At 39.4% G+C, this 27,400-nt stretch overlaps 3 protein-coding genes across 4 annotated transcripts in view; all 3 read right to left on the bottom strand.

Annotated features, from left to right (window-relative positions):
- Positions 1 to 3,194: 3,194 nt before the first annotated feature.
- The window catches only part of LOC149300025 (ATP-dependent chromatin remodeler CHD2-like), a 28,540-nt gene continuing 4,334 nt past the window's right edge, over positions 3,195 to 27,400 (bottom strand). For both annotated transcript variants that reach the window (XM_089485765.1, XM_089485766.1), the window contains 34 exons: positions 25,708 to 25,866; positions 25,264 to 25,397; positions 24,288 to 24,513; positions 24,108 to 24,208; positions 23,909 to 23,953; positions 22,906 to 23,084; positions 22,302 to 22,426; positions 21,496 to 21,712; positions 21,297 to 21,386; positions 19,159 to 19,349; positions 17,969 to 18,157; positions 17,716 to 17,878; positions 17,263 to 17,415; positions 15,218 to 15,289; positions 14,934 to 15,083; positions 14,185 to 14,333; positions 13,995 to 14,091; positions 13,750 to 13,842; positions 13,011 to 13,178; positions 12,500 to 12,675; positions 12,102 to 12,143; positions 11,552 to 11,691; positions 10,952 to 11,082; positions 10,753 to 10,760; positions 8,652 to 8,802; positions 7,968 to 8,084; positions 7,612 to 7,737; positions 7,329 to 7,457; positions 6,660 to 6,794; positions 5,607 to 5,785; positions 5,042 to 5,141; positions 4,294 to 4,498; positions 3,792 to 4,077; positions 3,195 to 3,507 (listed from right to left, as the gene is read on the bottom strand). In XM_089485765.1, the coding sequence (XP_089341891.1) occupies positions 3,195 to 3,507; positions 3,792 to 4,077; positions 4,294 to 4,498; positions 5,042 to 5,141; positions 5,607 to 5,785; positions 6,660 to 6,794; positions 7,329 to 7,457; positions 7,612 to 7,737; positions 7,968 to 8,018 (1,524 nt within the window). In that variant the 5' untranslated portion in view covers positions 8,019 to 8,084; positions 8,652 to 8,802; positions 10,753 to 10,760; ... (21 more) ...; positions 25,264 to 25,397; positions 25,708 to 25,866. The remainder of the gene's footprint in view (positions 3,508 to 3,791; positions 4,078 to 4,293; positions 4,499 to 5,041; positions 5,142 to 5,606; positions 5,786 to 6,659; positions 6,795 to 7,328; positions 7,458 to 7,611; positions 7,738 to 7,967; positions 8,085 to 8,651; positions 8,803 to 10,752; positions 10,761 to 10,951; positions 11,083 to 11,551; positions 11,692 to 12,101; positions 12,144 to 12,499; positions 12,676 to 13,010; positions 13,179 to 13,749; positions 13,843 to 13,994; positions 14,092 to 14,184; positions 14,334 to 14,933; positions 15,084 to 15,217; positions 15,290 to 17,262; positions 17,416 to 17,715; positions 17,879 to 17,968; positions 18,158 to 19,158; positions 19,350 to 21,296; positions 21,387 to 21,495; positions 21,713 to 22,301; positions 22,427 to 22,905; positions 23,085 to 23,908; positions 23,954 to 24,107; positions 24,209 to 24,287; positions 24,514 to 25,263; positions 25,398 to 25,707; positions 25,867 to 27,400) is intronic.
- LOC149300026 (ATP-dependent chromatin remodeler CHD2-like) lies at positions 8,018 to 22,227 on the bottom strand. Its single transcript, XM_089485509.1, has 19 exons — positions 22,157 to 22,227; positions 21,496 to 21,712; positions 21,297 to 21,386; positions 19,159 to 19,349; positions 17,969 to 18,157; positions 17,716 to 17,878; positions 17,263 to 17,415; positions 15,218 to 15,289; positions 14,934 to 15,083; positions 14,185 to 14,333; positions 13,995 to 14,091; positions 13,750 to 13,842; positions 13,011 to 13,178; positions 12,500 to 12,675; positions 12,102 to 12,143; positions 11,552 to 11,691; positions 10,956 to 11,082; positions 8,652 to 8,802; positions 8,018 to 8,071 (listed from the first exon to the last, which is right to left on the bottom strand). The coding sequence occupies exons 1-19, from the start codon at positions 22,225 to 22,227 to the stop codon at positions 8,018 to 8,020; spliced, it is 2,493 nt and encodes an 830-aa protein (XP_089341635.1).
- LOC149300024 (ATP-dependent chromatin remodeler CHD2-like) overlaps positions 22,298 to 27,400 on the bottom strand; it is a 31,983-nt gene continuing 26,880 nt past the window's right edge. Inside the window, exons 9-15 of the mRNA XM_089485508.1 lie at positions 25,708 to 25,866; positions 25,264 to 25,397; positions 24,288 to 24,513; positions 24,108 to 24,208; positions 23,909 to 23,953; positions 22,906 to 23,084; positions 22,298 to 22,426 (exon numbers count right to left, since the gene is read on the bottom strand). Coding sequence (XP_089341634.1) covers positions 22,298 to 22,426; positions 22,906 to 23,084; positions 23,909 to 23,953; positions 24,108 to 24,208; positions 24,288 to 24,513; positions 25,264 to 25,397; positions 25,708 to 25,866 — 973 coding nt within the window. The remainder of the gene's footprint in view (positions 22,427 to 22,905; positions 23,085 to 23,908; positions 23,954 to 24,107; positions 24,209 to 24,287; positions 24,514 to 25,263; positions 25,398 to 25,707; positions 25,867 to 27,400) is intronic.

Genomic DNA, 27,400 nt, shown 5'->3' with positions numbered 1-27,400 from the left:
TCTACTACACATTTTTATTGCTTAACTGAGATTTCATTCGTTTCACTACTGATTTAAGGACAATGATACATTTTCCAGCTTAACCTCTGTACAGGTATACAGATATTAAAAGGATTCTGGAAATATTTGTTTGGGAATGGGGAGAATAGATTGAGGTAAATGTTTTTAATTTGTGGACACAATTCCCAAATTATGACATCACCACGACACAAAAATTGGAGAATGAGCATTTTACACAAAGTGACACAGTGACAATACAAATTGATAAATTAACCAGACTTAATACATCCATATTCTTTTGATCTGTGCAGTTGCACAGAATTCTTCTAACAGTGTATAGGTATGAAGTATTATTTACGTTAGGGTAAGTTTTAGAAACCCTTAACCTGTGGTGGCCAAACTCAGTTACTGTAGGACTGCATTGGTCTGAAGATCACTAGAGTTGTGGTACTACATCAGCAAGAGAGCGGCCATCTAACATTTACACTATGATCGGAAAAACCACAGAGTTCCACCAGTTTCCTCCCATCTGCAATCTTACTTATTTTTTTTTCAAAGTATCTACCACAAAAAGAAAAATATTTAGTTTGGGAAATTGTTGTACATATGAAATGAATGCAGTATGAACTACGGCAAGAACAGAATGAACCCCTTTTATCACTAAAGAAAAAAAAGGGAACGTATGACATTGTCTACGAGAGAACTGAAAAAACTGGAACTCTGGTTCAATTCTAAATATAGTACCGTATTTTTGATTTTGTTAAAGTCTTTTGTAAAGTACATGATACAGTCTGAAAATGCGACAAACTAATAGCCACCCATAATGCCACAGCCAAACATTGTACATCTGTATGGTTTATGTCAACACAAAGCCATGACACTTCGCGATCTTTATTTTTAGTTTACAATAAATAATAAAAAAAAATACATCCTCATCTGCCAGCAATACTTTCTAAATCCTTTAAATGATTCACATGGTCACATGACAAGCATTTCAAATTGTAGGTGATTATCCATGGCTTAATTATTATACAATTACATATATCTACTAAGGCACTCATAGGGTTTCTGTGTCGTAAGACAAACACGATGTGTTAATAGCAGGCTAAAGCATTCAAAATCAGTAATACCTTATGTGAAGAGGATATTTGAGAACGTTATGCATCAATAATACTAGTAGCTGGCAACTCATTTAAGGAAGATGCTTCAAGAGACCCACATTGTGAACCCTGGGGCAACCCTTCCACCAATGTATCCAATGATTATACAGAACCGATTAGTTCATTTCTGTGACAGACGCGAAAAACCTTTACCCTTTTAACAGCTCAGCCACTTAACACTTTTTTTTTTTAAAGGAATATTCATTTTCTTTTTTGTAGGACCTTTCTTAATTTTTAAAAAAACTATTTTGGTTCCAATGGAAAAAAATCTATTTAAATACATAAAGCTAACCTGAAAAATAAATTTATAGTATTATAAATGTTAATTAGTGTGATGTACCCTCTTACCGTGGTAGAAGTGGAAGAATTGGAGAAATAGAATTTTCTAGAAGTGACAGGACCTTTTAGTGATGGTTTTACTTTGTGATACAGAACTACGTATACTTTAAAAGGCAAAGAAAAACAAAAAAGGTGCAGAGTTCAAAAATGTCCTAATACTGTAGGTCTGACACCACCATATGTAATTTCTTTTAAACTTGTTATCTGGTTTTTGTTTAAAGTGCTTGAGCCCATTCAGAATCACTGGCATTTCATAAAACATTTCATACTGATCTTCAGCGCGCTGATCAAGTGTCCTTTATTTCTTTTGGGTTTTCTTTTAAAGTATAAATGGCTTCTCAAATAAAATAATAAGTAGCCTGTGCTCAGTCATGTATAGATAACATCACTCTCTAAATAAAATTGTACCATCGTTCCTTTCTACATACTAATTCCTGGGAACAATGGTGGGTCAAGTCCCAAAAATGCATTTTTTATTAATGCATATTGGATTTCATAGTGAACGGACTCCTTTTGCATGCAGTAAAATGCACCAGAGTCCAATATGCACGTAGCTTGAAAATAGGGATGGAGTGCTCCTCTAATTCATCTCGGAGGGCTCTAAGTAAGCAGGGAGTGGAAGGTGCCACCTGGACTTTCCAGTGTCAGGGACACATCATTCCGAAATTATTAAAACTCAGAATCTGCAGGGCAAACTCAATACCATACAGTTTTTTTACCCACTAAAGCAACACTTGCTCAGCTATAATAAATACCGGTCTCTGGTATGCGACAATGTATATTGCACCCTTAAATGCAGTGTGGTAAATTTTTTGGGGGAAAAACAAGATATAATGGTAATGGAAGGACAAGGAACATTGGCCACGTATCAATGGCCCACAGATGGGATATAGCAAATATGCCCTCAAGCATTTTGTTACCAAACATTTTTCCATATGTACAATGAAATGCAAAAGGGGTTCAAATATTTACAGCCTTCAAACATATTGTTTTACATTGTGCTGCGGTCCAATGACAGCCAGAAATGACAGAGGAAAGGAACATTCAGAAATGTCTTATAAGGTACTCTCCATTGTATCAATTTCCCAAGCTCTGTATTGCTGCCTTTGACTTCCTATGAAAAGTCATCAGCTGTATAAACCTTCTATTAGCAGGTTCTTATGCCCCTAGTGCATTAACACACAAGTCTGGAAGTGAAAGCTCTGCTTCATGGACAGACATTGCATCAAAAAAGTGGAGTAAGCACACTAAATGCCGAGTGCTTCTGAGTCATACTAATAGCAGAAGACCCGTTAACCTGCAAAGCCATGAGAAGTTCAAAATAAGACCCCCACTTTAATCCTTCTAGTTGCATTTTCACTTTATTTAGAGTTGTAGATTCCAACCCCATATGAAATGAATTGTGGTGAGAGGGGAATCTATTATTGGCTCATTTTGAAATATTATAAAAATGCTAAAGAATTTTATGAGTGGTAAAAATGTTCAGGTCAAATCGATGATCTTGGCACAGGTGTTGGAAATGTTCCCAAAAAAAGCAGCTATATGCATCAGAACGGTTTTCCAAAACCATAACTCCCTTAAGAATTGATAAACAAGTTTTTAGCAGCAAAGTCCCAGTTGCAACAAGTGACCAACTGTGAAGTTTCATTAGTACTAAAAATCTATTAAGTCAGCCCATCATGCCCTTCCACGTTTTTATGTTTTACGAGCATTCCAGTTGTAGTCAGTGCTTTTCTGCTCTAAAGACCTGTCCAGTGGAGATTTGGATTCGTGTGGGGATTTTTGAGTTGGGGGAGACCGAGGATCTGAAAGTGAAGACGATTGCTGGGATGTACTCTTATACTCCCCAGACTTTTCTTGATGGAATGACCGGTAGTGATCAGAAGGACCTTGACCATGGTATCCCATAGGTGGTCGGTGATCTGAACCCATTCTTCTGAAGTCCTGTTGGTGATAGCCTTGAGGTCGGAACTCATCAGATCTCCTCCTTTTATTATCATGGTGATGCCTAAAGACCAAAAGAAAAATGCATTATTTAAACAATACCATTTCAAGCCTTTCAGAGCCTTGAAGAAAAGGAGTGCAAAAATATTCTGAACTATACAATGACAAATCATTGATTCATGAACCAAACCATTCCATTACTACAAATAAAAGCGCTGAAGGGTAAGAATGCATCAAATGGTTGATTAGAATCATGACGCCTATATATCTACTACATTATAGTACTTAATTCAACCTAATGACAAAAGTACTAATATGTTTTATACATAACTAATAATAAATATTAACCTGTCATAATATTCTCTGTGTCCTCTGTGATCCCGATCATTGTTGTACTGGTCATATGGCCTCTTGCGGGATAAATTGTTTGGCCTGTAGTTTGCAGAGTTCCGTCTGGGATCTCCATGAGGTCTCCGATCGGAATAGTGATGATCCTTATATCTGTGCTGGTCATATTGGTGGTGGCGGTCTCCTCCCCAAGGCTGGTTGCTGCTGCTGCTACTGCTACTGTTGTTGTTGTTGTTGCTGCCGCCGCTTCCATAGCTGAACTTCCGATCTCTCCACTCACCTCGATCTGCAGTAAGAAAAGTTACATTAAAAAAGATTCATGAATAAAGCACATTCAGAAAAAAATAGAGTCTATGTACACAACAAAACCACTGGATACTTCAAAATGTGTTAATAAAAACAATTGTGACTGAACACGAAAAGACCGATGACTTTACATTATTATGTTTAGCTAGTGTCATCGCTGATCTGCTACATTCATTTTGATAAGCATATTACTCACCGGCGTTGTTGAAGGGTCTTTTATTTGGACTAATGTAGTTTTCTCTCTGGTGTCCATGCATTTGCTGTGGATGCTGTGGGATAATGTGAGATTTCTGCTGAATGTGTTGCCCATGACCAGCAGTTTGTGATGCAAAAGAGTCCCTGCTAGATCCAGATGGCTCTGGTCTAAAAGACTTCTTGATGGTCACATCCTTCTTCTTCTCCTGATAATGGTGATGATAGTTAATATTTAATAGTAAATACCTAAACAGGAAAACTCATGGATACAGTGCACATTATGCCTTGGTTGCACGACAGCCCTCTGTAGCGGGACCTGGCGGAAACTACCATGCACAGAAAGTTCTACATGTGTAATCCTATGCTGTCAAAATACAATGGCGTAGAACAGCAGTTTGCGGAAATAGGTTAAGTTTAGTAAATCCAGATTGAAGTATATTCTATCCTGTCTTTCCAGTGGTATCACCCAGTTGGAATGAAGATTTTTGCCATGTGCGCCCCTCTATAATTGATGCAATACAACCACTGGGCCTTACACATCATCAAGCTACTAATTATTGTTAATTGGTCTAATTTTGTGGGTTTTTAGTATTAAAACTGAAATAGGATTGATATATTGATTAAAAAACATCAACATAGACAGGAATTATATTAAATGAAAACATTTATGGAATTATGGTATACAGATCACTTTCCTAAAGAGACCAACCTTGCCATACAAAAAAAAAATATGTTGTGTGTCATATTACCTCCTCTTCCTGTGATCGCTTCTTATGTGCCATCTTGTAAAGTTTATGAAGCTTTCTGGCATCAAATTCTGTAAATTTTGATACAAAAATCCAGAGATTTCTAGAACAGAAGAAAAATCAATAATTGAACCCGGGATACTACTTTTGCTGTTCAAAGTGCTATGAGAATGCAAGATAGTAGATAACTAGAATTGATGGTACAGCATGTTACATGATCAAGAGCTGGGCAACTACAGCTCCTGGACAGCAAGGCATGTTTTCGAGCCTGGGATGGGCAAATAAAACGTCCACTTAACAGAAAGGTTGTTATGTTCAAGAAGTAGCCCAGAGACAAAAAAGTAGAAAATATCTAGAATTCACATCATCAAAACAAATCTGAATAAGGAAGAATTAAATACTGTGCCAACCAGTACTTAATTTGTACTGGAGCAGAACTGTTCAGTGTTCTGGGTTATCTCTGATTCCTCCAATAGGAACATGTAGATATATAGGTCATTTTTTGTGAATCGTAAAAAAAGGTTTGAGAATCATTTTCTATGCGTTAATAACATGATAAAGTACTAACCTCCTCCATATCTTCACATGCTCCTGGTCAGTGTAGGATTTAAGGCACTCAGAAATGCGGTCTCCAATTTTTAGTAGGCAGGTACGCGTGTGCTCCAACTGATCCTGAATACTGAGACCCTTGTCAGGTTTATCCAGCTGTTTCAGAGCTTTTTTCACTGGTCGCATTCTTTCCTTGCACTGAAAGATAGATAAGGCACTGCTTACCCCTCAAAGCTTTTAATATGTTAACTAAAAACACAGATGCCCCTTTCACCTGTAGATTGTGGATGAGATGAAACTGGAAGCTAGCCAAGGTGCAATGTAAAGATGTATATCAGATCTACATCCATGCATGACTTCAAAAGTACAAAGTAATGGGTCTGCATTGGAAACCCTACAATGTTTCAAAGCCCTGGGAACGAGATACTCTGTGGTGTTATTATATTCTTAGTGGAACGCTGCATCTGCTACTTCCCAATCTGCACCGCTTGTCTCAGGAAACGCCTTTTAAAAAACTCTCAGGGCAGCTGACATATCAGTTTCAAAAACCTCACTTATTTCATTTCCTCAGATGACCAGTAACCTCTTGGCCATCACATTCTTGGCTCACATACAATTGCCCTATTTTTCATCCATTCAAAACAAGGCTTTGTTTTGTGTCTCCCAACACCATTCAACTCTCATATCACCTACACATTCCAGCTAATTATTTGTCTCTTTCTTCATCTCTCCATCAATTACCACAGCACTTTAAGAAGCAATGCTTCTTCCATATACACACCTCATCCTTCATGTCTAAAAAAATCTCTAAACAACATTTATATTCCCAACTTGACCTTCGTCATATCTGTTCATTCCACTCCTCAGAGTGCACCTATCATTTTTATATATAGTTTTTCTCACAGTTGTGCATTTGGCACTCTATAGAAGTACTATAATGCTCTTCCACTTCTTTTCTCCCCTTCAAGGCACCACGTGTTGTACTGCTGTCAGGTGCAAGCTCTGTCTGGTGCTCTGAATTTGTTTTTCAAAAATCTTAAAAATATATTCAACTTAACACTGCAGTGCTTACAATACTGAATGTTTCCTGGTCCAGGTCATCTTCCTCATCATCTCCAATGGGCACCGGATCACTGCCAGCTGTAATATGGACAGGACCCTGGTTCTTCCGGCTTTTAGGGCCACCCTTGGCATCCCCTCTTTTGGGCTTTAAAAGGGAAATGGAAAACAAAAAGCAAGGGTTAGCATAAAGATTCCAAGAAGATACTTTGTTTTCCAGGACACACATAAGATTCACAAAATGATGACCAGAACAGGCATCATGCTGCCCTGCATAATGTGGAACGTATCAACTCGTATAAAGGAACTCATTACTCACGCTGCAGGGCAGCTTTTTACCCATGCTAGTCAGCAACATGCGAAAACTACAAGTATCCTGGAAAACATGGCTGATGCGGTCACCCTAGACACAGAAAAATGGACGGGAAACAGGAGATGCCTCATCTTGTAGATCAATAATACATTTCAAATGGTGTAAACCGGATATGATCAACAGACGCTAATCAAAATAAGAGGAACTATAATATTTCTCTCCTATCCACAAACATTTACTGACATAGTTTGTGGTACTTTGCTCACTCCATTTCAAAATTCCTTAATTTATGTGGATTTATGGCTGCTTACGTATACACGCAGAAAAAAAAACACACACATAAGCACATCAACCCTCACGTGTTCATACCTTGTCCTTATTCTTAGTCCTCCTTTTGTCTTTGGTTCCATCCTTCTTTTGGTTTTGCTTATCTTTATTTTCCTTGTTGTCTTTTTTCTTCTGCCTCTTCTTGCTAGGACTCTTCTCTGAACCATCCTCCTTTAAAGACATAAAAAACATGAAATATATTTCTCTGGCACACAATTCATTGAGGCAGACACAAAATGGTATGAACTGTGCACACTGTGACCTCTACTAAGTTACAAATGAATCTGCGTTCATGTCTACAGTAAGATAGCTAGGCCGGGCTCACCTTCACTTCTCCCTCTTCCGATGGGTTGTCAGAGTGTTTGGGAGAAGAGAGATCATTGCCATGCTCATCTTTCAGCTTGCCTGTACTATCTTTTTTTGCACGTGGCTTTCTTCTCTTTAACTTAGTCTACAAGTAGAAGAAGACTGTACTTATAAAAGGTCCATTAATGGATATAAATTAAACATAAGGCTAGATGAAAGTGGACCTGTGTTTTGGACAAATGCATTGAATTTAACTAAAAGCGATGCTGATGAAAGGTCCACTAAAAGATGTATCCTAATGTAGACCAATCCAGATTGTACTGCAGATGGTAAAACTTGCTACCAGTAACCATCTAATAAAAATGTTCTTCATACCGCATCTCCCTGACCATCTTTCTGCTCCATTTCCTTCTTCAGCAGTTTCATCAAGTAGTCTGCCCTGGATTGTAAATGCTTGGCTTGAGGCTTCTTCTCAGATTCTGCAAGCAATATCTAAAAGTGAATTTAGACATCAAAATAGGTTATAACCTTTCCCCAACATTCCATTTCCTTACTATTGAAATTTCACAGTGCATTTGTGTAGCTTGCAAGCGTGCAATGCCAAAGCGCCTAAAAACCATTTATTTCACCAATTTGCATTGGGCCCTGCTAACGAGGTAAATTCACTGAAGTCTGCCCTACATAATGCATAGTTGCTGTTACAGGGGGAAAAATATATTTTTCTGAGCATAAAATACAGTGTTGTATACAGCAATGCAGGTTAGCATTGACAAAAATGGGGTCTTATTTAATCTACATTTGTTGTCAATCGTAATACAGTATTGTGGATGACTTTCTCTGTCCAAACACAACACTGAGCGGATTATTTATGGCATAAGTAAGTGTCTGGCTACTGTTGACCATATGTGTATAGATTAGACAAAATAACAGCTGAAAAAAGCGTTAAACTAGAAACATTTTTTAAAACTTATTTTTTAAACTAATACTAGTGAAAAAACTGTGGGATTTCCCCTTTAAAAACGTAAACAAAAAACAAAAACACGGCAAAGCATACTCTACCTTGTCAGTTAAATTAAGTTCAGGGTCACTTTTAATTTGATCCCAATTCCCATAACCATGTGCACAAATTCCCAGTAGTAAATTTGAATCATCTTCAATTTCCCAGTCGACATCAAAATGGGCAGCTTTAACCCGACTGGCCAATCGGAATCTGCAACATGCCGAAAAATACAGGTTAGGGGAAATCACAGAGATACAAATATCTTATGAGGTTGAAAGGGGAAATCTAATTACCCTATCCTAATACACCTGGATAACATTCACTAAATAATGAATATGTGGGGTGGGGTATTTCCCAAATAAGATGAAACCTAAACTATGGCACTCTTAACCGTTCCTGCCTACATGGACCATGTATTCCTTCTATTAGTTCAGAGAAGAATTGTGCATAAAAGACTGTCATTCAAATTGTATTTATGCATGATATGTATACCTATAGATTCAAAAATATACATATATTATAAAATAATTATATATATGTATTAAAAGAATATAGATCAGCGCAGATCTAAATAAGGCAGTTTACAGAAGGAAGCAATATCCCTTAAACTGTCCTATTCAATAGGAGAGAATCTAAAGCCATTATGGGCAAAAACCGGAAGAACGCATTTAAGACTGTTCAAACTAAAAAACACATTACGTTCTGATATTACAAATTTACTGTAAACTGTGGGACATTGCTGCCCTTGACATGTATGTATTAAACCCACAAACTGTGGCACCAATAAGACACCTGTGCCAAAAAGTGTGAGTTTGTGGGAAATTACGTAAAAACAAAAACAATGCAACCATTCAAAACCTGTGGCCTTTTTCGTTATTTTTTTACATGATTATGCATGTTTTTTTCTGTATATGTACCAAATATGTATTTTGGGGATATTGTTGTTTATCTTGGGAAAGTACATTTCTTTGTCTTGATCCCCCCCCCCTCTCAGGGCTGTCTTTGATGTGGGGTAAAAGGAGCACTTGCCCAGTCATTCCTGGGGGGCCATAGAAGCTGGCCGTTGAGCCCACAACAACCACGGTTGCAGAGGTCGCAACAACGGCAACCCCTGCGACCACTTCCCAGCTGGCCCGCAGCGTACCTCTGTGTTGCTTGCACACTGTGTGAGCTGCCTCTCTTTTACTGCCCCTGGGGGAAGCAGGGAACGTTACATGTATCTGCTGTGTCCCTGCTTCCCTTGGGGAATAAAAAAGTAGTTGCTAGCACAGTGTCCGAGCACCACAGAGAGAGCTGCAGGTAAGGTAGGGGGTGCAGGTGGTAGTAGAATTAAGTATGTGTGACTAAGTGTGTGTTAGCATGGATGTATATCTGTTGAGGGGGGCAAAGATCGCACAGGCAGGCTGCTTGGGGCAAAGATGGTAGAGAAAGGCTACTTGGGAGGCATAGATGGCACAGGCAGGCTGTTTGGGGCAACAAGGGCAAGTTCTATGCGCCCAATCTGGATCCTGGGCAGGTCCTGTGGATGCAAGTGGGTGCTGGGGCAAGTCCCATGTGTGCAGTCTGGGTTCCATGGCAAATCCTGTGTGCGCAATCTGGATGCCAGGGTTGGCCTTTGGGGTGAGCAACCTGTGATCTATGCCATTTAGGGTTTCCATGCATTATTTATTTGATCTATACCTTCAATGCCGAGTTTACATGTTATTTTCAGTTGCTCTATACTTGCAAGGCTGAGTTTGTGTGTTATTCAATTGCTCTATAGCTGCAATGCTATGTTTCCATGTATTATCTATTACTCTATACCTGCAAATACAGGGTTTCTATGTCTTATTCAGTTGATCTATACCTACAATGCTATGTTTCCCTATTGTTTATTTGATTTATACTTGAACTACATGAGAGAAAAGAGGTGTGTCAGAGTGAAGGATGGCACAAAGGGTCCCTTGTAGGACCCGAACCATTCATTTGCTATGCAATCGGCATAGTATCGTGTTCCTCCCCTGTGCATGTGGTGTGGGGAACTTTTCACGCGGAGTCATGCTATGTTCAGGAGGTGAGAAGACTGCACAAAACTCTGACAGCTTCCTCCTGAGTCAGTGCAGCAAGTACTTTTTTTTTTTCTCTCACACATTCTAAGCCATCTGCAAACCAAGCACTAACCTACTCCTCTGTTTGTTTTATTTATACGCCCTATTTTACATTCTGAAACCACTCAGCACTAATTACAGCTACAAGAGAGTTACTACCTCTTTTTACCCCTCCTTTTGTTTCAATAACCCATAATACTCTAGATTTCACCTAATAACAGATCGCACCATAAATAATGTGAACCTTGCCAGAGAGGTGAACGTACACCCACTCACTTTTCATTTGTTGGGATGGCTCTCCTGAGAATTTCAAAGTCTTCCTCATGCTGGACAATGGCTTTTACGTTCACCTGGACACCAGAGATTTTGATGGTAGGGCCCCTCCTCTTGCCAGGACCTTTTCCTAACACAGAATAGAGTCTATGACGGTGCGATTATAGTTCTTAAATCTGACAGGTCAGCTGAAAAAGCCTCTACTATTAAGCGAAGTAGGCATGAAGTGTAAAAAAAAAAAATGTGTTTTGGTTTTTGTTAATGGTTCAGCAATCATATTTGTATTTTATTAATAAATAAAAAGTAGGTGTTCAGGAACTCATGATATGTGAACAGAAGGCACACTTGCACCTTCTAAATTAAAAAAAGACCACCACTATCCTAACACTTAGAGGTAGAATACATACTAATACTGCTTGGACTACAAAGGTACTGTGTACACAAGAGTTAAAATATCTTATTATTCAAGCTTTTCCAGTACCGCTTTTTATTACATATAAAACATTATGTCCATTTGGTATGAAAATCAGTTACGTTAAATAATTCCCCACCCATGCATTATATATGTGTTCCTTACAGAGGACTATTTGCAAACCTACCCTCGATGGGATTTTCCTTTTGCTGTTCCTCGTATTCCTGCATGGCAGAAGCACAACTGCTGTGCAGAAGGTCACCCAGTCTCTTGAGATCCGCTACAGATTTTTCCACAAGTTCTGCATCCCGAGCTATGCACTCCAATCTAGCAAACAAATTAGAATCCCAAGGGTTACCAACATATTAATCCATCTGTGTGCTATGCATTTGTAAGTCATTTTCCAGAAGAAAAGGTCAATTTCTAATTCTATCCTTGATCAATTCCAAAGACTGTCACGTTTTTCCCAGGATCAACACTATCTATGTTAAATGTACTTATTACATTTTTACATTACATTGTTGCCAGGTGTACAACACTTTACACTGAAATTCAGGAGATGGACAAGTCAAATAGATACACAGAAGTGATTATGGGGTGCAAAAGATTTGCATATATTACGATAACAGAGTCTGTCAAAATCAACTTATCTATATATGCACGGAGATTTCCAGAAAGCTCTTTGTTTTGTAACAATGTCATTTAATGCATGGAAAAGAAAGATATTAGAAACATACCTTTCAAGAGGTGCAGCAAACTTCTTGTATGCTTTGATAAACCTAGGGGGAAAAAAGACATTGAGGTTACATTTAGTAACGAAGTAAAAAAAAACAAAAAATAAATAAATAGATCTATAATATTTAAAATGAACGTGGTAAAATATTAAAATAACAGTTAAAAAATACATCCAAATATATAATATTTTTACTATATTTGAAATTGGTAATATATGTCTGGGACCGGAATTACTTTTACTAGATGCCCAGCGGTTTGTCCTAACAGCTTCCCTCCCATGAAAACATTTAAACCTAAAGCTTGGTAACTTATGTCTACACATAACCATGCAAGAGTCTGCTTGGCAAATAAGCAAAATGCAAAACCCAGCTACCACTGCTCGGCATTCCTGGTCACTGACCTTCTTATTTCTGCATCCGTAAACCCCTCTACATTGTCCTTCCTCACACTGCGGGGACGTCCCCGGCGCTTAGGTTTTTTCTCATCGTCAGAATCATCAGTTTCACTCTCTGACCCAGACGAGCGCTGAGCCTTCTGCTTGGACTCCAAATCAGACTCGCTGTCATTTGCTTGTGTCTGCAAAAGTTATATATCTGCACTTTAATAAATGAATTCATTCTACAAAACAGATTTCATGCACAGCTTTACTTTGCAGAATAAATCCTGTAAAAGGATCACAAAATCCATTGTATAGATTGAACATAAACCAAGACTGTTCTCAGACTACAATTGTTCTTGGACTTAACAAATTAAACATAAGTAAATGTTTATGTCCAGATGATGAGGGTCTGTGCACGGCCTAAATATAAAAAAATATATAATTGGTTTTCTCATCAAATCCAGTGGAGCTGTGGAATATTTGGATAAGAAATAAATACATAAAAACTTTTTGATTCTGAAAGAAGTCCCACCTTTCTATTTCTAATCCTAGGAAGCATGTAAATCTCCTGCAGCTCTTTTTGTCGAACCTCGTCCTCAATTTTCTTCCTCTGATCTTCTGGAATAATGTCATCCCAATCTTTCTGAGACTGACCCTCCAGCTCCGGCTCTACATCTTCCATGGTTGAAAAGTTGGCCACCTGAAAAACAGAGACAATGTGAGTTGCTTCGGGAGAACTTCTTTGTTACTGATTCTTGTGATGTTTATTTCTATAAAATAAAATAGTGTGCACATATCAGCTACGGGTTTACACACACACACATTATTTCTAACATATATACATATACATATATATATTAGTAATGCACATAATGCATTGCAGTAGACTACTTATATCTTAGCATTAATGACACAAACTAATAAAAACAAAATTCCATCAACAGATTTGTTTTAGTCATGAAAGCTAAAGTGGAAGTACCCTGTTGTAAAGGGGACTTAAATCTGGTTGTATTCTTGACTACCTTTTTTTGTGTTTTCTTACTTTGTATGGTGCAGTTATTACACGATGACTGGACAAATGTGTCAAACTTTTGAGAACTAATTTGTTGTCTTATTTCCACTCTATTTTAGGCCAACTGTTGGATGCCTTCCATGTTTGAATGTAACCAATATATCAGTTGATTTCGGTTTTCTCTTTTTTTTTTTTTTTTTTTAAATATAAACATTTTATTAGGTCTTGTAATAGAAAAATATTAAGCCTTCACTCCTACCTTAAACTGAGATAAAAGCTCATCAGTAGCACTGGAACTTGGCTCGTTCTCCCTTGTTTCAGCCAGGCGTAAAATCTCATCAATGTCCATTTCCTGGAAGAAAGGAAACATTTCTCAAGAATTATTGTAAATGAAAAGACAAATGGACATATGCTAGCAGCACCATTAAGAAACCGTAATGCGGAACAAAAACATTTTCATTTTTTTAAATTCAAAGTTATACTTCAAAAAAAGATGTGTCTAACCTGAGGCTCTGATTCCTCTCCTTCAGGTTCCTTGAAAAGATCTACAGCCCCAAACTTCAGAATAGCAGCAAGCTCTTCTTTGTTAAACGGATTGGAGCTGGAAAGAATGAAAAATAAGCAGTTATTTACACACAAAAAAAAAGACTTGACGTGAATCAATGCTACATCTACAATGTGGCCTTCTGCTTACTTTGAACTTCCAGAACTGTTGTCTAACACAGTCCTGCCAGTGGTGTCCATGCGCTGGATTACAAGATGATCAAGAACCATTTTCTTTTTAGCACGTTCTATGATTTCCTCTTCCACAGTGTTCTTCGTGACGAGGCGATAAATGTTCACCTGCAGAAAACCTGAATTATTTTCATACGGTATAACAAGATACCGGCAATCGAATGCATTCTTTTCTCAAACCACCACAGAGCAACCAGTAATTGGGACCATGGGCATAAAAGTTAGTTACTAGGGAAAGCGTGATGCTAAAATAATACACAACCGATAACCTACCAATTGCTTAATACTAAATATTTTTTGTGGGTGTGAAAGCCTCAGATTACTAATTTCGAGTATCGCGCAACCAAATCTTTATTATTAAAAATATTCTATTACTGCAGAAGCTCGTTGTTGCAGTTTGCTGCTGCTTTACTCTCTATTGTTATTGACTGCTTTGAAAGATTTTGCGAGTTTTCCTGTTGCCCCCTGTGCCCGTTAATGTTTTAAACGGCTCTTTATAAAAAAAAACAACAATTTTAACAATTTTACTGTAAGCGATTAAAATGTTACTCTTGCAGTACAGAATATTGACACGGACAAAAAGTGATGTCAGAAATTGAATTTATCCTAAACTTTTAGGCTAGGTTGCTGTTAGCCACATATTTTGAGTTATTATGAATTCTGGCCTGTTATAGAATTGAAAAAATGCATAAACAATATTTATCAAACCTGTTTCTTCTGGCCAATTCGATGAGCTCTTGCTTGTGCCTGCAAGTCATTCTGCGGATTCCAATCTGAATCGAAGATGACGACGGTGTCGGCAGATGCCAAGTTAATTCCCAGACCACCAGCGCGTGTGGAGAGCAAGAAACAGAAATCCTAAATGACAGAAATATCAAGTTGGAGAAATGGGCTTCACATTATTCATCTAGAATATTCTGAAATTCAATGTTATTTAGGCAGAAAAATTTGTACTTCACAAAAACGAGAGTATATTTCTAAGGTAGATTTACCTCCGAACCTTCAGCATTGAAATGGTCTAATGCTTGCTTTCGAAGTTCCCCTTTTATTGAGCCATCCAATCTCTAAAAGAAAACATAGCATATGGTAAGGAAATGCTCTTTGCAGAAGATCGAAATGAGAAATTTGTATTAACGGATCTTGTCCTGCTTAACCACAGATTAAAAATAACTTCTGTGCACCTCGTGCATGTCCCCTTCAAATAGATATCCTGTGACAGGGCAGATCTGCTTACATGTTTGGTAATTAACTCTTTGGTTATCGGAGTAGGATCTTCGAAATCAGAGCTGTAATAGCATAGCATAGGTGTGAGCATTTATTAAAGTCAAACCAAACATACACTCTAAAACTAATGAGGAGTGTTATTTTGGGAGCTGCGGAGCCTGTAGGGGTATATATATATATATATATATATATATATATATATATATATATATATATATATATATATATGTCATGATTAACTCATATAACGTAGTGGAAGCATGGAAGGGTAACCCAGCAGAGGTGGTTAGTTTCTTTGTTTAAGCATTCAATGAGTTAATCTGAGGTTGATTTAATGTGTTTCTTTGTGAATGCCCTCTGTATCTGTTCTGGCTAGAGGTGTCATCTTCCCAAAGGACCCCTGTAGTGATTCATGGCCTAACAGATAAGGACCCTGAGTTATAGGAATTCCATTCCTATCTTAAGTGGGGGGTTTCCATCACCTTTACCCCACCATAACTTATTGGCACATCAAAGATGGGACCCGATTCTTGGGGATGGTGTCATATAATTGGTCATGTGGTCAGAGGGGCGTTTGCTTGCAAAAGTCTGATTTAGGGACAAAGCAGCGACCTCAAAGCAGAACTCCATGATATACTCTGATCGGAACAACATCGTAAGAAACCATCTGGACTTAAGGAGTTCCCACAGGCCTACTTATTGGAGAAACTCGTGAGTGAGGGTCCTGTGTTTAAGTCCCTTTGTTTTTAAGAACTGTTTGCTGTTTTATTTTTATTTTGTATGTCTTGTTTTTTGTAATTCTGGCACTGTGTAATCTTTGTCTTTTTGTTATTAAAATATTCATAATCCAAGTATGTCTTTGGGCTCTAGTATCGATATCCACAAACCCTAAGAGAGGATAACACGTTACCATATTGTTATTAAGTTTTACAGGATATATATATATATATGTTAGTTGCCCGGGGTGGGTTGATATATATATAGAGATAAAGGTTCTAATTCGGATTTCTCACGAATCCGGTATCAAAATCGTGAGTGGTGGCAGACTACCTGGGGGGATACAGGCAGGATTTGGGGGTTAATTTGGTATAGCTTATGCCTTGTTAAGGGGTCAAGTTAGTAAATCCAGAGGCCTGGTGCTATTAACCCCTTCATGCCCACGCCCTCCACACAGTCACGGCTTGGCAAGTAGTCCTGACCGTGACAAACTATATTTCTTTTTTCCTTCTTCTATTATCACTCTAAAACTAATGTTATGTTTTGACAAGACAGCCTGAGCCCTATACCTATAGCAGGCTAGAATGCTGACGGACCAAACAGACCCTGAACCCTGCCTTTAAGGGAAATTCATTGGGAGAATGTGACTGCAAGCTCCCAATACACATGCATGCATACTTAGCACTGCAAACACATTTGTTTTTAAAGCAGGCCAACCTGCCTGCCAGTTGACCATTAGTAATTTTTGCTGCCCTGATTTTAGGGGGGGGGGGGTGGGAGATCTAGGAAGATTCTACATTCTTTTTTATTGAATACTTTGTTCTGTCAGATGCCCCTCTGTGTACTGTGTTACATGTGCAAGAACAAATTTCAGAATATTAAGTACTCACATTTTCTCTTTAGAACGCTTAGTGGATGCATACTGTATGTACAGAATAGCATTACCCATACAGAAAATGGCGAGGGGAAAAAAAAAAAAAAAAAAAAAAAAAGGGAAATATATTTTTCACAGCCAACCCTTTTCCTTGATACAAAGCACTTTGCCACTAGACCCATTTTAATATGCAGTTCAATGTGCATTTCAACCATGGTTTACCTGGAAAGGGTAGTGTTTGATGGCCAGGTACTCAGCCAAGATGTCCAACATGCGCACCATCTGAGAGAAGATGAGCACTCTGTTTCCTCGCTCACGTAACCGTGTCAGCAACTTGTCCAGCAGAATTAGTTTCCCACTGCTCCTAATCAATGACTGGAGAAGAAATTTCCCTTACTGGTACATGTACAAGAAAAAACAACTGCCAATATAACAGTGAATGGTGAACCGGATCTCCCCACCTCCACAAATTGTTTACATGGATTTTGATAGGGAAGTATCAAATTTTGTAGCACTGTTGCTTTTATGGCTTCATTTATTTTATTTCTCAACGTTTGCGAAATCTATGAAACTACTACCTTTAGCTTAGTGTTTATCAAATTTTACAGGAGGTAGTTAAATCCTCACTAGGCCGCAAATAATATTCGAAGAGAATCCCTTAATCAATTATCTGACCTGCAGTCCTTCCTGTCTGGTCTCCTTCTCTGTATCTTCTGGGTATTTGATGAGAAAACAGTGGTTGCAGCACTTTTTCAGTTCCATGACAATGTTAAGAAAGCCAGATGTGCTACCTCGTGTTCCCTTGGACAACGCCTTGTAGTTCCTTGTTAAAATCCATCTGCAAAATAAACGGGATACGTTTGCGTGAATTTGCAGTTGCACTTCTGGGGAACGCGGACTCCACGTTTCCGACAGGAGGCAGACTCACTTGTAATACTGCTTCTGCAGAGCACACATCTCTACACGAAGGATCTGCTCGACTTTGGCTGGAAGAGACTTCTCAACGTCTTTCTTGACTCGTCGCAGAAGGAAAGGTTCTAAGACTTTGTGAAGGCTTTGGTAGCCATTTTCTCTTCCTTTGCCATGGTCGTCTTCAAAGTCTTCCCAATACTCAAATCTAAAATGGTATGACGAACGTTAAACTGTGGTTATGGTCTTAACGTGTACAACTATGAAATGGCACAACAAATAAAAAAAATAAATAAATATATGGATTAGAAAATTATAGGATGAAAGAAGATATGAGATAGTCCTTGCAATGTCTGACAATTTAGACAATACTCATGATCACACCAGCATATCCAAGTTCATTTATTGGAACTACCTTCAGATTATGCTTTTTGTTTGCTATCAGTATTATTTTTGGTACTTAGTTTCAGTTCACCTAGTGGACCCCAAGTTTCTATCTCCTTTTTCCTCTTAAGCTCTTATGAAGATAGGGGAGAGAAAACTTATTTTGGGTGGGGGGATGCACAGCGGAGAGAAGGAAGATGGCTTCTTATTTTTACGGTATACACATAAAAATATGATATTAATACAGTGCTACTGTTTATTTTAATCTGTAAAAATAGTATCATCTGCTACATGGAGTATGCAAGCTTGCGGAATTCATTTTTGCAATACCCGATATATTATAAGAGTATATTTCACTGTTTTAGGGTATATTAATTGAAGTGGGAAGTTACATTAGAGCTGTAGTTCCAACATCATGACTATACTAAGCATTATGAACGGTAAACCTTTCCAACCTGCATGCAGGTAAAATCAGCAAATCTCTAACATAACATATACATTGTGCAGACTAGATTAGCCCTTCCACCAATATTTTTCTTTATTAAAAGTATTATGTTTGAAAACATATCTTTAACCTATTCTGGCTTTGGTACGTTGGCCCAATCCACTAAACAGACAGCATACTGCCTGCAGTAAACCATAGAATAGCTCAGTCTTAAGACACCCAGATACTCTTAGTAAAGTCTGTGCAGGAATGGACGTCATTAGCATTGTCATAGTATCAGCTTGCTATGGTGTTTGAGCTGGAAGAATAAAATACCCAAAATATCACAACTGACCACAATTTATATTGGAACAAAATATGAAGAAAAGCCAGGTTCTTACTTTTCTGGCATAATAAAGTGCAGGAGTGACCATAGCTCCTTCAGAGAGTTCTGTAGAGGAGTCCCAGTAATCAGAAGTCTGTGGTTGGACTTGAAGTCTATGAGTGTTTTGTACAGCAAGGAATCATCATTTTTCAATCGATGTGCTTCATCCACCCCAAGGAAAGCCCAGTTGATACTGCTCAAAACAGCCTACAATAGGAAGAAACATATGCTTTCATGCCACCTTTCAAAATACAAATGCAAACAACATTTTAACATTGCCGAGTTATACAGGTAGTTGGGTAAACCCAATCTATGAAATTTCCTCACTCTCTATCATACAAATGAATTAATGAAGCAATACATCAGGGCTTGACAAATTTGAAGTGAATCTAGGCGCCAGGTAAAAAAGTTAGGAGCCAGGATTTTTTTAAACTAACAGTTGGTTAGGAGTGATCGGATCATCATCAGCCCACTTACTAAACTCACAGCGTTTGACCTGGAAGCACCCTGGACTTTCAGGTCAGTGCTGTTTTTTTTTTTATTATTAATTTTGTTTTTTTTTTTTTACTTTCGATGCTGATGTTCCATTGGAGCACAGCATTGACTGATATTTAGTCCCCACAAGCTTGTGGGGAAAAATGTTAACCCCTGCAATGCCACGAATGTGTCATACACAAGTATACGCTCTCATGGAGCGATCAGGCAGCAGGGGGGTGTTGGGGCTGGTGTCCACACTCATGTGGAGACCAAAGAACCCTCTCCCCTGTCCCTGAAGCTGCCATTGCAGGGAGGGGAGTCTTTGATGACTGCTGTAGGCTTCCATGCCTACAGGAATCATCAAAGGGCTTGTGGGGGCTCGTTTTTGCTGTTGCTGGTCTGCTTCCAGGCAGACCACCAGCAGCAGAGCCCCGTACAAAACGGGAATTAACCCCTAAATGCCGCGATCGCGGCATTGAAGGGGTTAACGCTGCACTGTCGCTCTCATGGAGCGATCAGGCAGCAGGGGGGTGTTGGGTCAGGTTGAACCAATCAACACACAACCCCCTTCCCTGAAGCTGCCTGTGGCAGCTGATAACACGATTGCTGGTTTTGCAGCAACCGCGGTTTCAGCCTACAGGATCACGCCGTGGGAGGGATCTCAGGCTCGGGGGCGGGCTCTGAGTGGCTGTGCTGTCTGCCCAGACTCCTGGGCAGACAGCAGCAGAAGCGCCCCCGTGTGGTTACTCAGCCTCTTACATCCACATTTTTTTATGGATGTAAGAGGCTGACAAAACCTAGGCGCCAGGACAAAATTCTCTGTCGCCATGGCGACCTGGGATTTGTCGAGCCCTGCAATACATTATACATAATACCTAGCAACAATTAGTAAAACCAATGCAGTCACCATACCAGCTGATATTAAATTCCTACCAGCCCATCAGATTTCCCCACTCTGACCCAGGACCACCATTATATCAACCCAAAGAACTTATACTTCAAAGATACTCAGGTGCTGGCCCCTTGTGTGCACAATGTAACAGGCGGCATATACATGGAAAAACTTGGGAAATTTCTCTTGAGATATTTTCAAAGATACGACAACATATTTTTGGAGGTGAACCATCCGCATGGCATAAAAAAATTATTGGCGCCCTCCAGGTGGGTGTGGGAATATTGCTAACTCTTCCCCTTAAACATAACCCCCTCTAAACACATCCACTTTCTATGGCAACCACTTTACCTCTTTGGGCCCCCAAACTTCACCATGTAAAATGTCATTCAATGCCCACAATACCAGCCGTGTCCCAGTTTGTCATCAAGCGCCGGCACTGAGGCAGAAACCTCGCTCTGCCACCACAGCAATTAGAGGCACTCCATAGCGGTTGGGAAAAGGTTTCAGAGACCGCTCAGCACCTCTCTCCTCTGCTCCGACGCCTGGGGGTGCACCTGCCTCGCCGCGGCCCTGACCCTCCGCCACCAAGTCTAGCTAGTGAGGCTACCAGATGTTCAGGAATAGCCATGAAAACGACCAAGTTAATACTAAAGCTTGTTCAGTGTTCCAACTGAATGTGAATTTAATACTGCCAGTATACCACAAAACAGATTCCCTACAGCTATAGAGCACTGGTGACTGCAATGTTATACACAAAACAGTCTATTGATCCAAAAACTTACTTTGTCCTTTAGCAAAATCTCATAGGTTGTAAGAACGGCGTTAAATTTCATCTTTTTGCTCTGCTGATGAACCCACTCATATTCTCGTATCTGAAAGAAACAAAATAAGGGTCAGCTGAAGCTGGTCAATGGTCCAATATATGAACGCAGAAATATTGGTGGCTCTCGGCACCAGCTTATCTGGATTTTGGATACTCACCGTATTCCTGCTCCCCATGTCTCCGATGTAAACCACCACATTAATATCGGGTGCCCATATCTCAAATTCCCTCTGCCAAGATGTCAGAGTCGACAAAGGCACCACTAACAGAAAAGGACCATAAAGAAGGTGCTGGTGGAACAGATACGAGAGGAAGGAAATAGTCTGTATAGTTTTTCCGAGGCCCATCTCATCAGCCAGTATTACACTGTTATTCCTACAATCAAAAGACAAAAAGAGAAATTGTTCAGAAACTAGAACACACTTAAAAAGAAGACCATGAGGTTTGTTATTAAAAAGCATGATGTAAGTGGGTGTGAGATGAAGAATTTTAACTCACCGCAGTAACTATACATTAAGCAGGACCAACTAGCCATTCTTGCATTATTTAACCTCTGTAAACACAGTTAATGTGGTGAGAGTACATTGTTTAGTGGATCACCCTCCAGTGCTTGTATTAATCTCATGTACACAACTGTAAGTATAACTGAATTTATTATGACCGTCTATAGCTCTCCCAACTAGGTTTTTGATCCCGGTAAACATTTCAGATGTATCTGGTCTTATAAATACACTATTTTACCGAAGTGGGGAAATAATATACAGTACAAGAGAGTTCATTCATGGTTTATCCTCACACAACTCCTAAAAGAATAGTTACTTAAACAAAGAAAGCTGCCGCTCCCGTGGTATATGCAGATTATACTGCTTATTATGATCTGTAAGTACCATCACACGGGTCTACTTAGTATAAAGAACTGTTACGTGTAGGATTTGGTGTCCAAGAGTGGATTGCAGATACTTACTTGCACCATGAGTGAGCTAGCCAGTTCAGACCCTCCAGCTGATAGTCTCGCAGCTCCAGAATCTCATTCCCAATGTAAGCAGGCTGTTTCTTTAAGGTGACAAACCTGGGTCTCTGTCTTAGAACCTAAAAGTACAAAAATACACAGTAAGAAAAGGAAAATATACAGGGATGTAAATGTTAATAAAGATTAGTTATCGCCTGCGGACCCACTGAAAAATATTTTTTTTGGCAACTATCTTACTATGACATTACGTTAGCATCTTTCTCTCGTCTCAAACTGGTAATAATGGCGGGAGCGCTGTTAAACTCTGAATTTAAGAATTCTCCAGGAGACTACGCTGTGTTGGAATAACATGCATGCTGTTCTTTTAGTATTATTTATTGTTTTATATAGCGCTATCAGATTCCGCAGCGCTGTACAAAGGGTAGAAAGGACATAACAAGTAGTATATAACATAGCAAGATGACATACAGAAACAACAGGTGAGGAGGGCCCTGCTCAAATAAGCTTACAATCTAGAGAGTAAGAAAATAAAAAGAGGAAAGAAATTCAGTGCCGTCTAAGTTTTGGGCATGATTAACGAGAGAAGGGATATTCACACCTTGTAGTCTTTTACAGGAGTGGTTTTGGAGTTATTTCGGGCATTAAAGCCGTCAATACAGTGCTGGAACTTCTTGTTGATCAGAGCTCCGTCTTCCCAGCTGCAATCTGCATACGAGAGACCCATCCACTTGCACAGGTATTCAGGCTCATTGGAAGAGGAGACTTTCTTGACTTGGGCTAAAGCAAAGTAACAACAAAAAATACATTTTAGCTGCCACACATGTATTTTTTTTTTTTTTATAATGCTCATGTATTTTAATGAAGTAAAAAAGATGAATGTCACATGAAGTATCTCAATAGCATTGAGCATACTGCAGCTCTATGGCTAACTGAAGAGTAGCTCCCCCATGATCATTCACTACCAAGGGTCACAGGGGCTCTAGTTCCATAAAAAGGTGTAAGCTTGTCACTTTGACAATCAGATAGCAAACACGGGGATGTAGAGTGCATTAAGCATTTTATAAACCAATATTGTATTTCTTTATATCATATAACTAGTAAGATAATGTGAGTAATGATAATGTGGCTACATAGTATAATTAAAAAGGGCTGTTCCTCTGCCACATTATAAAGTTGGTGTCACCTTTAAACATAAAAAGACCTTGAGGGTTTGGGAACACAATCACCCGATGCTACACTAAAGTGTGCCACATAGAAGCTGTGTTGTGGGAGTATCACTTTCATGATGCTTGTGAGTTCCAAACTTGTTTAAATTTCTTTTATGCAATCAGTATTAAGTCTGTCTTCATTTTAAAAGGTAACTAAACAGCTACAAACCAAATGGCTATTAGCATGAGAATTTACTAGCCATTTATGTTTATGCACAAGGTCACACTGGGCATGCCCTACTCTTATCTGATGAGTCAGACCTGATTGGCATATACAAGAGACCCTGAAAATAAAAATAACTCCACTCGCAGCTGATTTCACCCCAAATACATTCATGCACATGCAATAAAGAGCACAAAATGTACACATTGGTCCCAATATCTGAATATTACCTGGGAAGTCAGATTGCCCAGAAGCAGACCTGCTAGCCTTCATCGCTGAATATTAAAGAAAAAGAAGTACACTTTAGACATTTTTAAACGGAACAGGAATTTTTAATCAACTTTAAACTAGACTTAAAACTCGTTGTGGGTTAAAGACGTGAAAGCGAAGAAGTATTTTACACTTGAGCCCTAATAAGAACACACTTACCTATGACCCTCTCGACGATCTGATACTGCTTGTTCAGTTCTGATGCCAGTTCCTGCTGACAGTTATAATACTCTAGGTCTTCAGGTGAAATTTTTGATAACCTACAAAAAAAGATTATGATTAGCATCTACAAGATTCTGTGGTATTGCAAAACAACTTGTACAGTGGTGCAAACCATACCATTGTTTGATTTCATCATCCTTCTTTTTGAAGTTCTCAAACTTTTTGAAGCCTTTCACTTTCTGCTGCTGTAAAGACTCTTCACTTTCCCAGGTGCTGTGTATGTAAGACCATCCTTTCCATTTGATGAGATACTGTTGCTCCCCTTCATCGGTTTCAGGATTAAAATCTGCATTAGGGTCCCCATTATCTTCTACAGCATACACCGTTGTTGAGGCGCCAGTAGCTGTAAGAACAAAAATGAATAATAATAATAATAATAATAATAATAAGGAAGACCAAAAGGTCTACAATATTTTGGCATAGAGGTATCTATATGATGGGGAAGTGCAGCTGCAGGACTACTAATATTTAAGATTAGAAGTCAGAAGCAGTGGTAAGTCAGGGGGGGTTATATGGGGGGCATAAGGCTTTTCTGGAGGCAGAGTGCCCCATGATATTCCTTTTAACCCCCTTTATGCCACTCTGGTCCTAGAAATGCCTTTTAACCTCCTATATGCCACTCTGTCCCATGATATGCCTTTTAACCCCCTATATGCCAGAGTGGCATATAGGGGTATAAGGCATTTCTGGAGGCAGAGTGGCATATAGGGTTCATTTAACCCTGTGTCACACAAAACTCTGCATTACCTGCATTTTTACACAACTGAAAACCCTAAGACTTAGAGAAACTGAAATCCCACAATGGGTCATTTGAAGCTTTTGCAAGATAAACATTTATACATGGCTTTTCTTTTACATAAGAGAAACACGACAGGTTACAGAACTATGGCATTTGCTTGTGTATCAGTTGTAAAGTAGTCTTGTTGTCATGATAAGGTATTTCAACCTTCTAATAATGATACCATAATCTGTACACAACTTCAGCACACATGGCCATTAGGTAGATCAATCACTATGAATACTAATTAAATGTTCCTAAATCAATACTAAATCAATTGCTTCATATTTAACACAATAAAATCCCTGTTCTCACCTCCTTTCTTTCCAATTCTGGAGTCTAATACTTTCTCTATAGTTTCACTATTGTCCTCCGGTTCTTCTGCTTCCTCTGCTGCCATTTCAATCAAGTCATCTGAATCTGTCTCAAAGTCATCATCCTCCTTGTAGCTGTTACCAAGAAATGACACAATTGTGGGTGCTGGTAGGCTGTATAAATACTATTAAAACTTCACACAAAAAAAAAAAAATCTCTGCTTGGAAGAGGACAGACTAAGACATACAAAAAGCCCAACAGGCCTAAAACAGAAATGCTGCCCCTATAATGTAAACATCAAGACTATATCCACTAACTGCAAAAATTATTTGGTGCACATTAGATAATACCTTTGTTGGAATTAGATTGCAACCTTTCAATACTACTTGGTTTCTCAAAGAATCTTGTAGTTTGACATTTTGGCAAGTAAACACAGGAACTTACCTGACATTCTTAGCCGCTCGACGCCTAGTTTGCCTTTTAGGGGTTTCATCGTCGTCGTCGTCGTCATCATCATCGTCGTCATCATCCTCTGAAGAGTCTTGTTTTCTCTTCTTTCCCCGTTGAGGCATCTGTTTTCGTCCTGCAGCCTTGGATGCTGTTCTAAAAAAAGGTTATTACAAGCAATTATTGAACAATCAGATTACTGAAAATGAAAAGTAACCTCAACCTTAAAAAGATTCCCTGAGAGAAGAATGAAGATACCAAGTGACTTCTATTTACCCCAGATGGAGCGCTAAGACATCTTAGAAAACATAGAATTTGACAGCAGACAACAGGGCTGTTTTTCCCGCTTAAAGCACGTTCTCAATGAGATGCGTGTCACTGTGCCACTCTGTACAGTGCCATAAAAAGGTAAAACAAAAAGAGCTTAGACGTACATCCTCTCATTGCCACAGACCTTCCGGCCATGTTTGCTCAAGGCTACACATGGAGGTTAAATTGTAAATTACCGTATTTGCTCGATTATAAGACGAGGTTTTTTTCAGAGCAAATGCTCTGAAAAATACCCCTCGTCTTCTAATCGGGGTCGTCTTCTAATCAGACCTCAAATAGAGGTCTGATTAGGAGACTAAGATCCAGATCCCCCGCACCGCTGCAGGGGACCTGGATCCTCCTGTCTCACCCCCCCCCCCATCATACACACACTTACCGGTGCTTCCTGCTGTACTGCCGGGGCAGCGGGTTGACGTCTACGCGATTCGCGTAGACAACGTCCGCTGCAGCCGGAAGGAGGTGTGGCTAGCAGCGGGGGTTGTCTGCGTCCGTCGCGTAGACCTTCCCCGACTGTCAGAGATCAGAGTTCCCCGCACCGGAACCGCACCGGTGCGGGGAACTCTGATCTCTGACAGCCGGGGAAAGTATACGCGACGGACGCATACAAACCCCCCCTGCCAACTCCACCTCCTTCCGGCTGCAGCGGAAGGCGACGTCAACCTGCTGCCCCGGCTGGAAGCACCGGTAAGAGAGGGCTGAGAGGGGAGAGAGGGAAGAGAGGGGTGAGAGTGGGGGGGGAGAGTGTGTGTGTGTGTGTTAGTTAAATGGGGGTATAGGGGGTGTGTGTGTGTGTGTTAAATGGGGGCATAGGGCATTTCTGGAGTGGCGTTAAGGGGGCATTTAATAGAGCACTCTGCCTCCTGAAATGCCTTATACCTCCCTATATGCCACTCTGCCCCATAATATGCCTTTTAACCCCCTAAATGCCAGAGTGGCATATAGGGGTATAAGGCATTTCTGGAGGCAGAGTGCTCTATACAATGCCTTTTAACTCCCTTAATGCCACTCTGCCTCCTGGAATGCCTTATACCTCCCTATATGCCACTCTGCCCCATAATATGCATTTTAACCCCCTAAATGCCAGAATGGGATATAGGGGTATAAGGCATTTCTGGAGGCAGAGTGGCACATAGGGGGTCAAAAGGCATACCATGGGGCACAGTGGCATATAGAGGGTTAAAAGGCATATCATGGGCCACAGTGCCATATTGGTGTGGCAAGCCTGGGGGCAGATGTGCGTAACAGGTTGGAAAATACAAGGAAATAAAAACAAAAAAAATATTTTTCTCAATCATAGCTTTTATTTAAAAAAATAGTTTACATGAATTAACATTTACTGGTAAAACTTTTTTCCTTTAGG

The sequence above is a fragment of the Sceloporus occidentalis genome, unplaced genomic scaffold (genome assembly GCF_023333645.1).
Source record: "Sceloporus occidentalis isolate IW3139 unplaced genomic scaffold, rSceOcc1.0.p SCAF_26, whole genome shotgun sequence".
Taxonomy (NCBI): domain Eukaryota; kingdom Metazoa; phylum Chordata; class Lepidosauria; order Squamata; family Phrynosomatidae; genus Sceloporus; species Sceloporus occidentalis.
Note: the sequence above shows the minus strand (reverse complement) of the source record. Positions and strands in the feature narration are given on the sequence as shown.

Coding starts and splice junctions, on each gene's coding strand:
- LOC149300026 (XM_089485509.1), bottom strand. CDS start 22,227: ATGGTACTTACAGATCATAATAAGCAGTATAATCTGCATATACCACGG. Junction 8,803..10,955: donor GCCATCCCAACAAATGAAAA/GTGAGTGGGTGT, acceptor GGCATGTTGCAG/ATTCCGATTGGCCAGTCGGG. Junction 8,072..8,651: donor AACTTAATTTAACTGACAAG/GTAGAGTATGCT, acceptor TATTGCTTGCAG/AATCTGAGAAGAAGCCTCAA.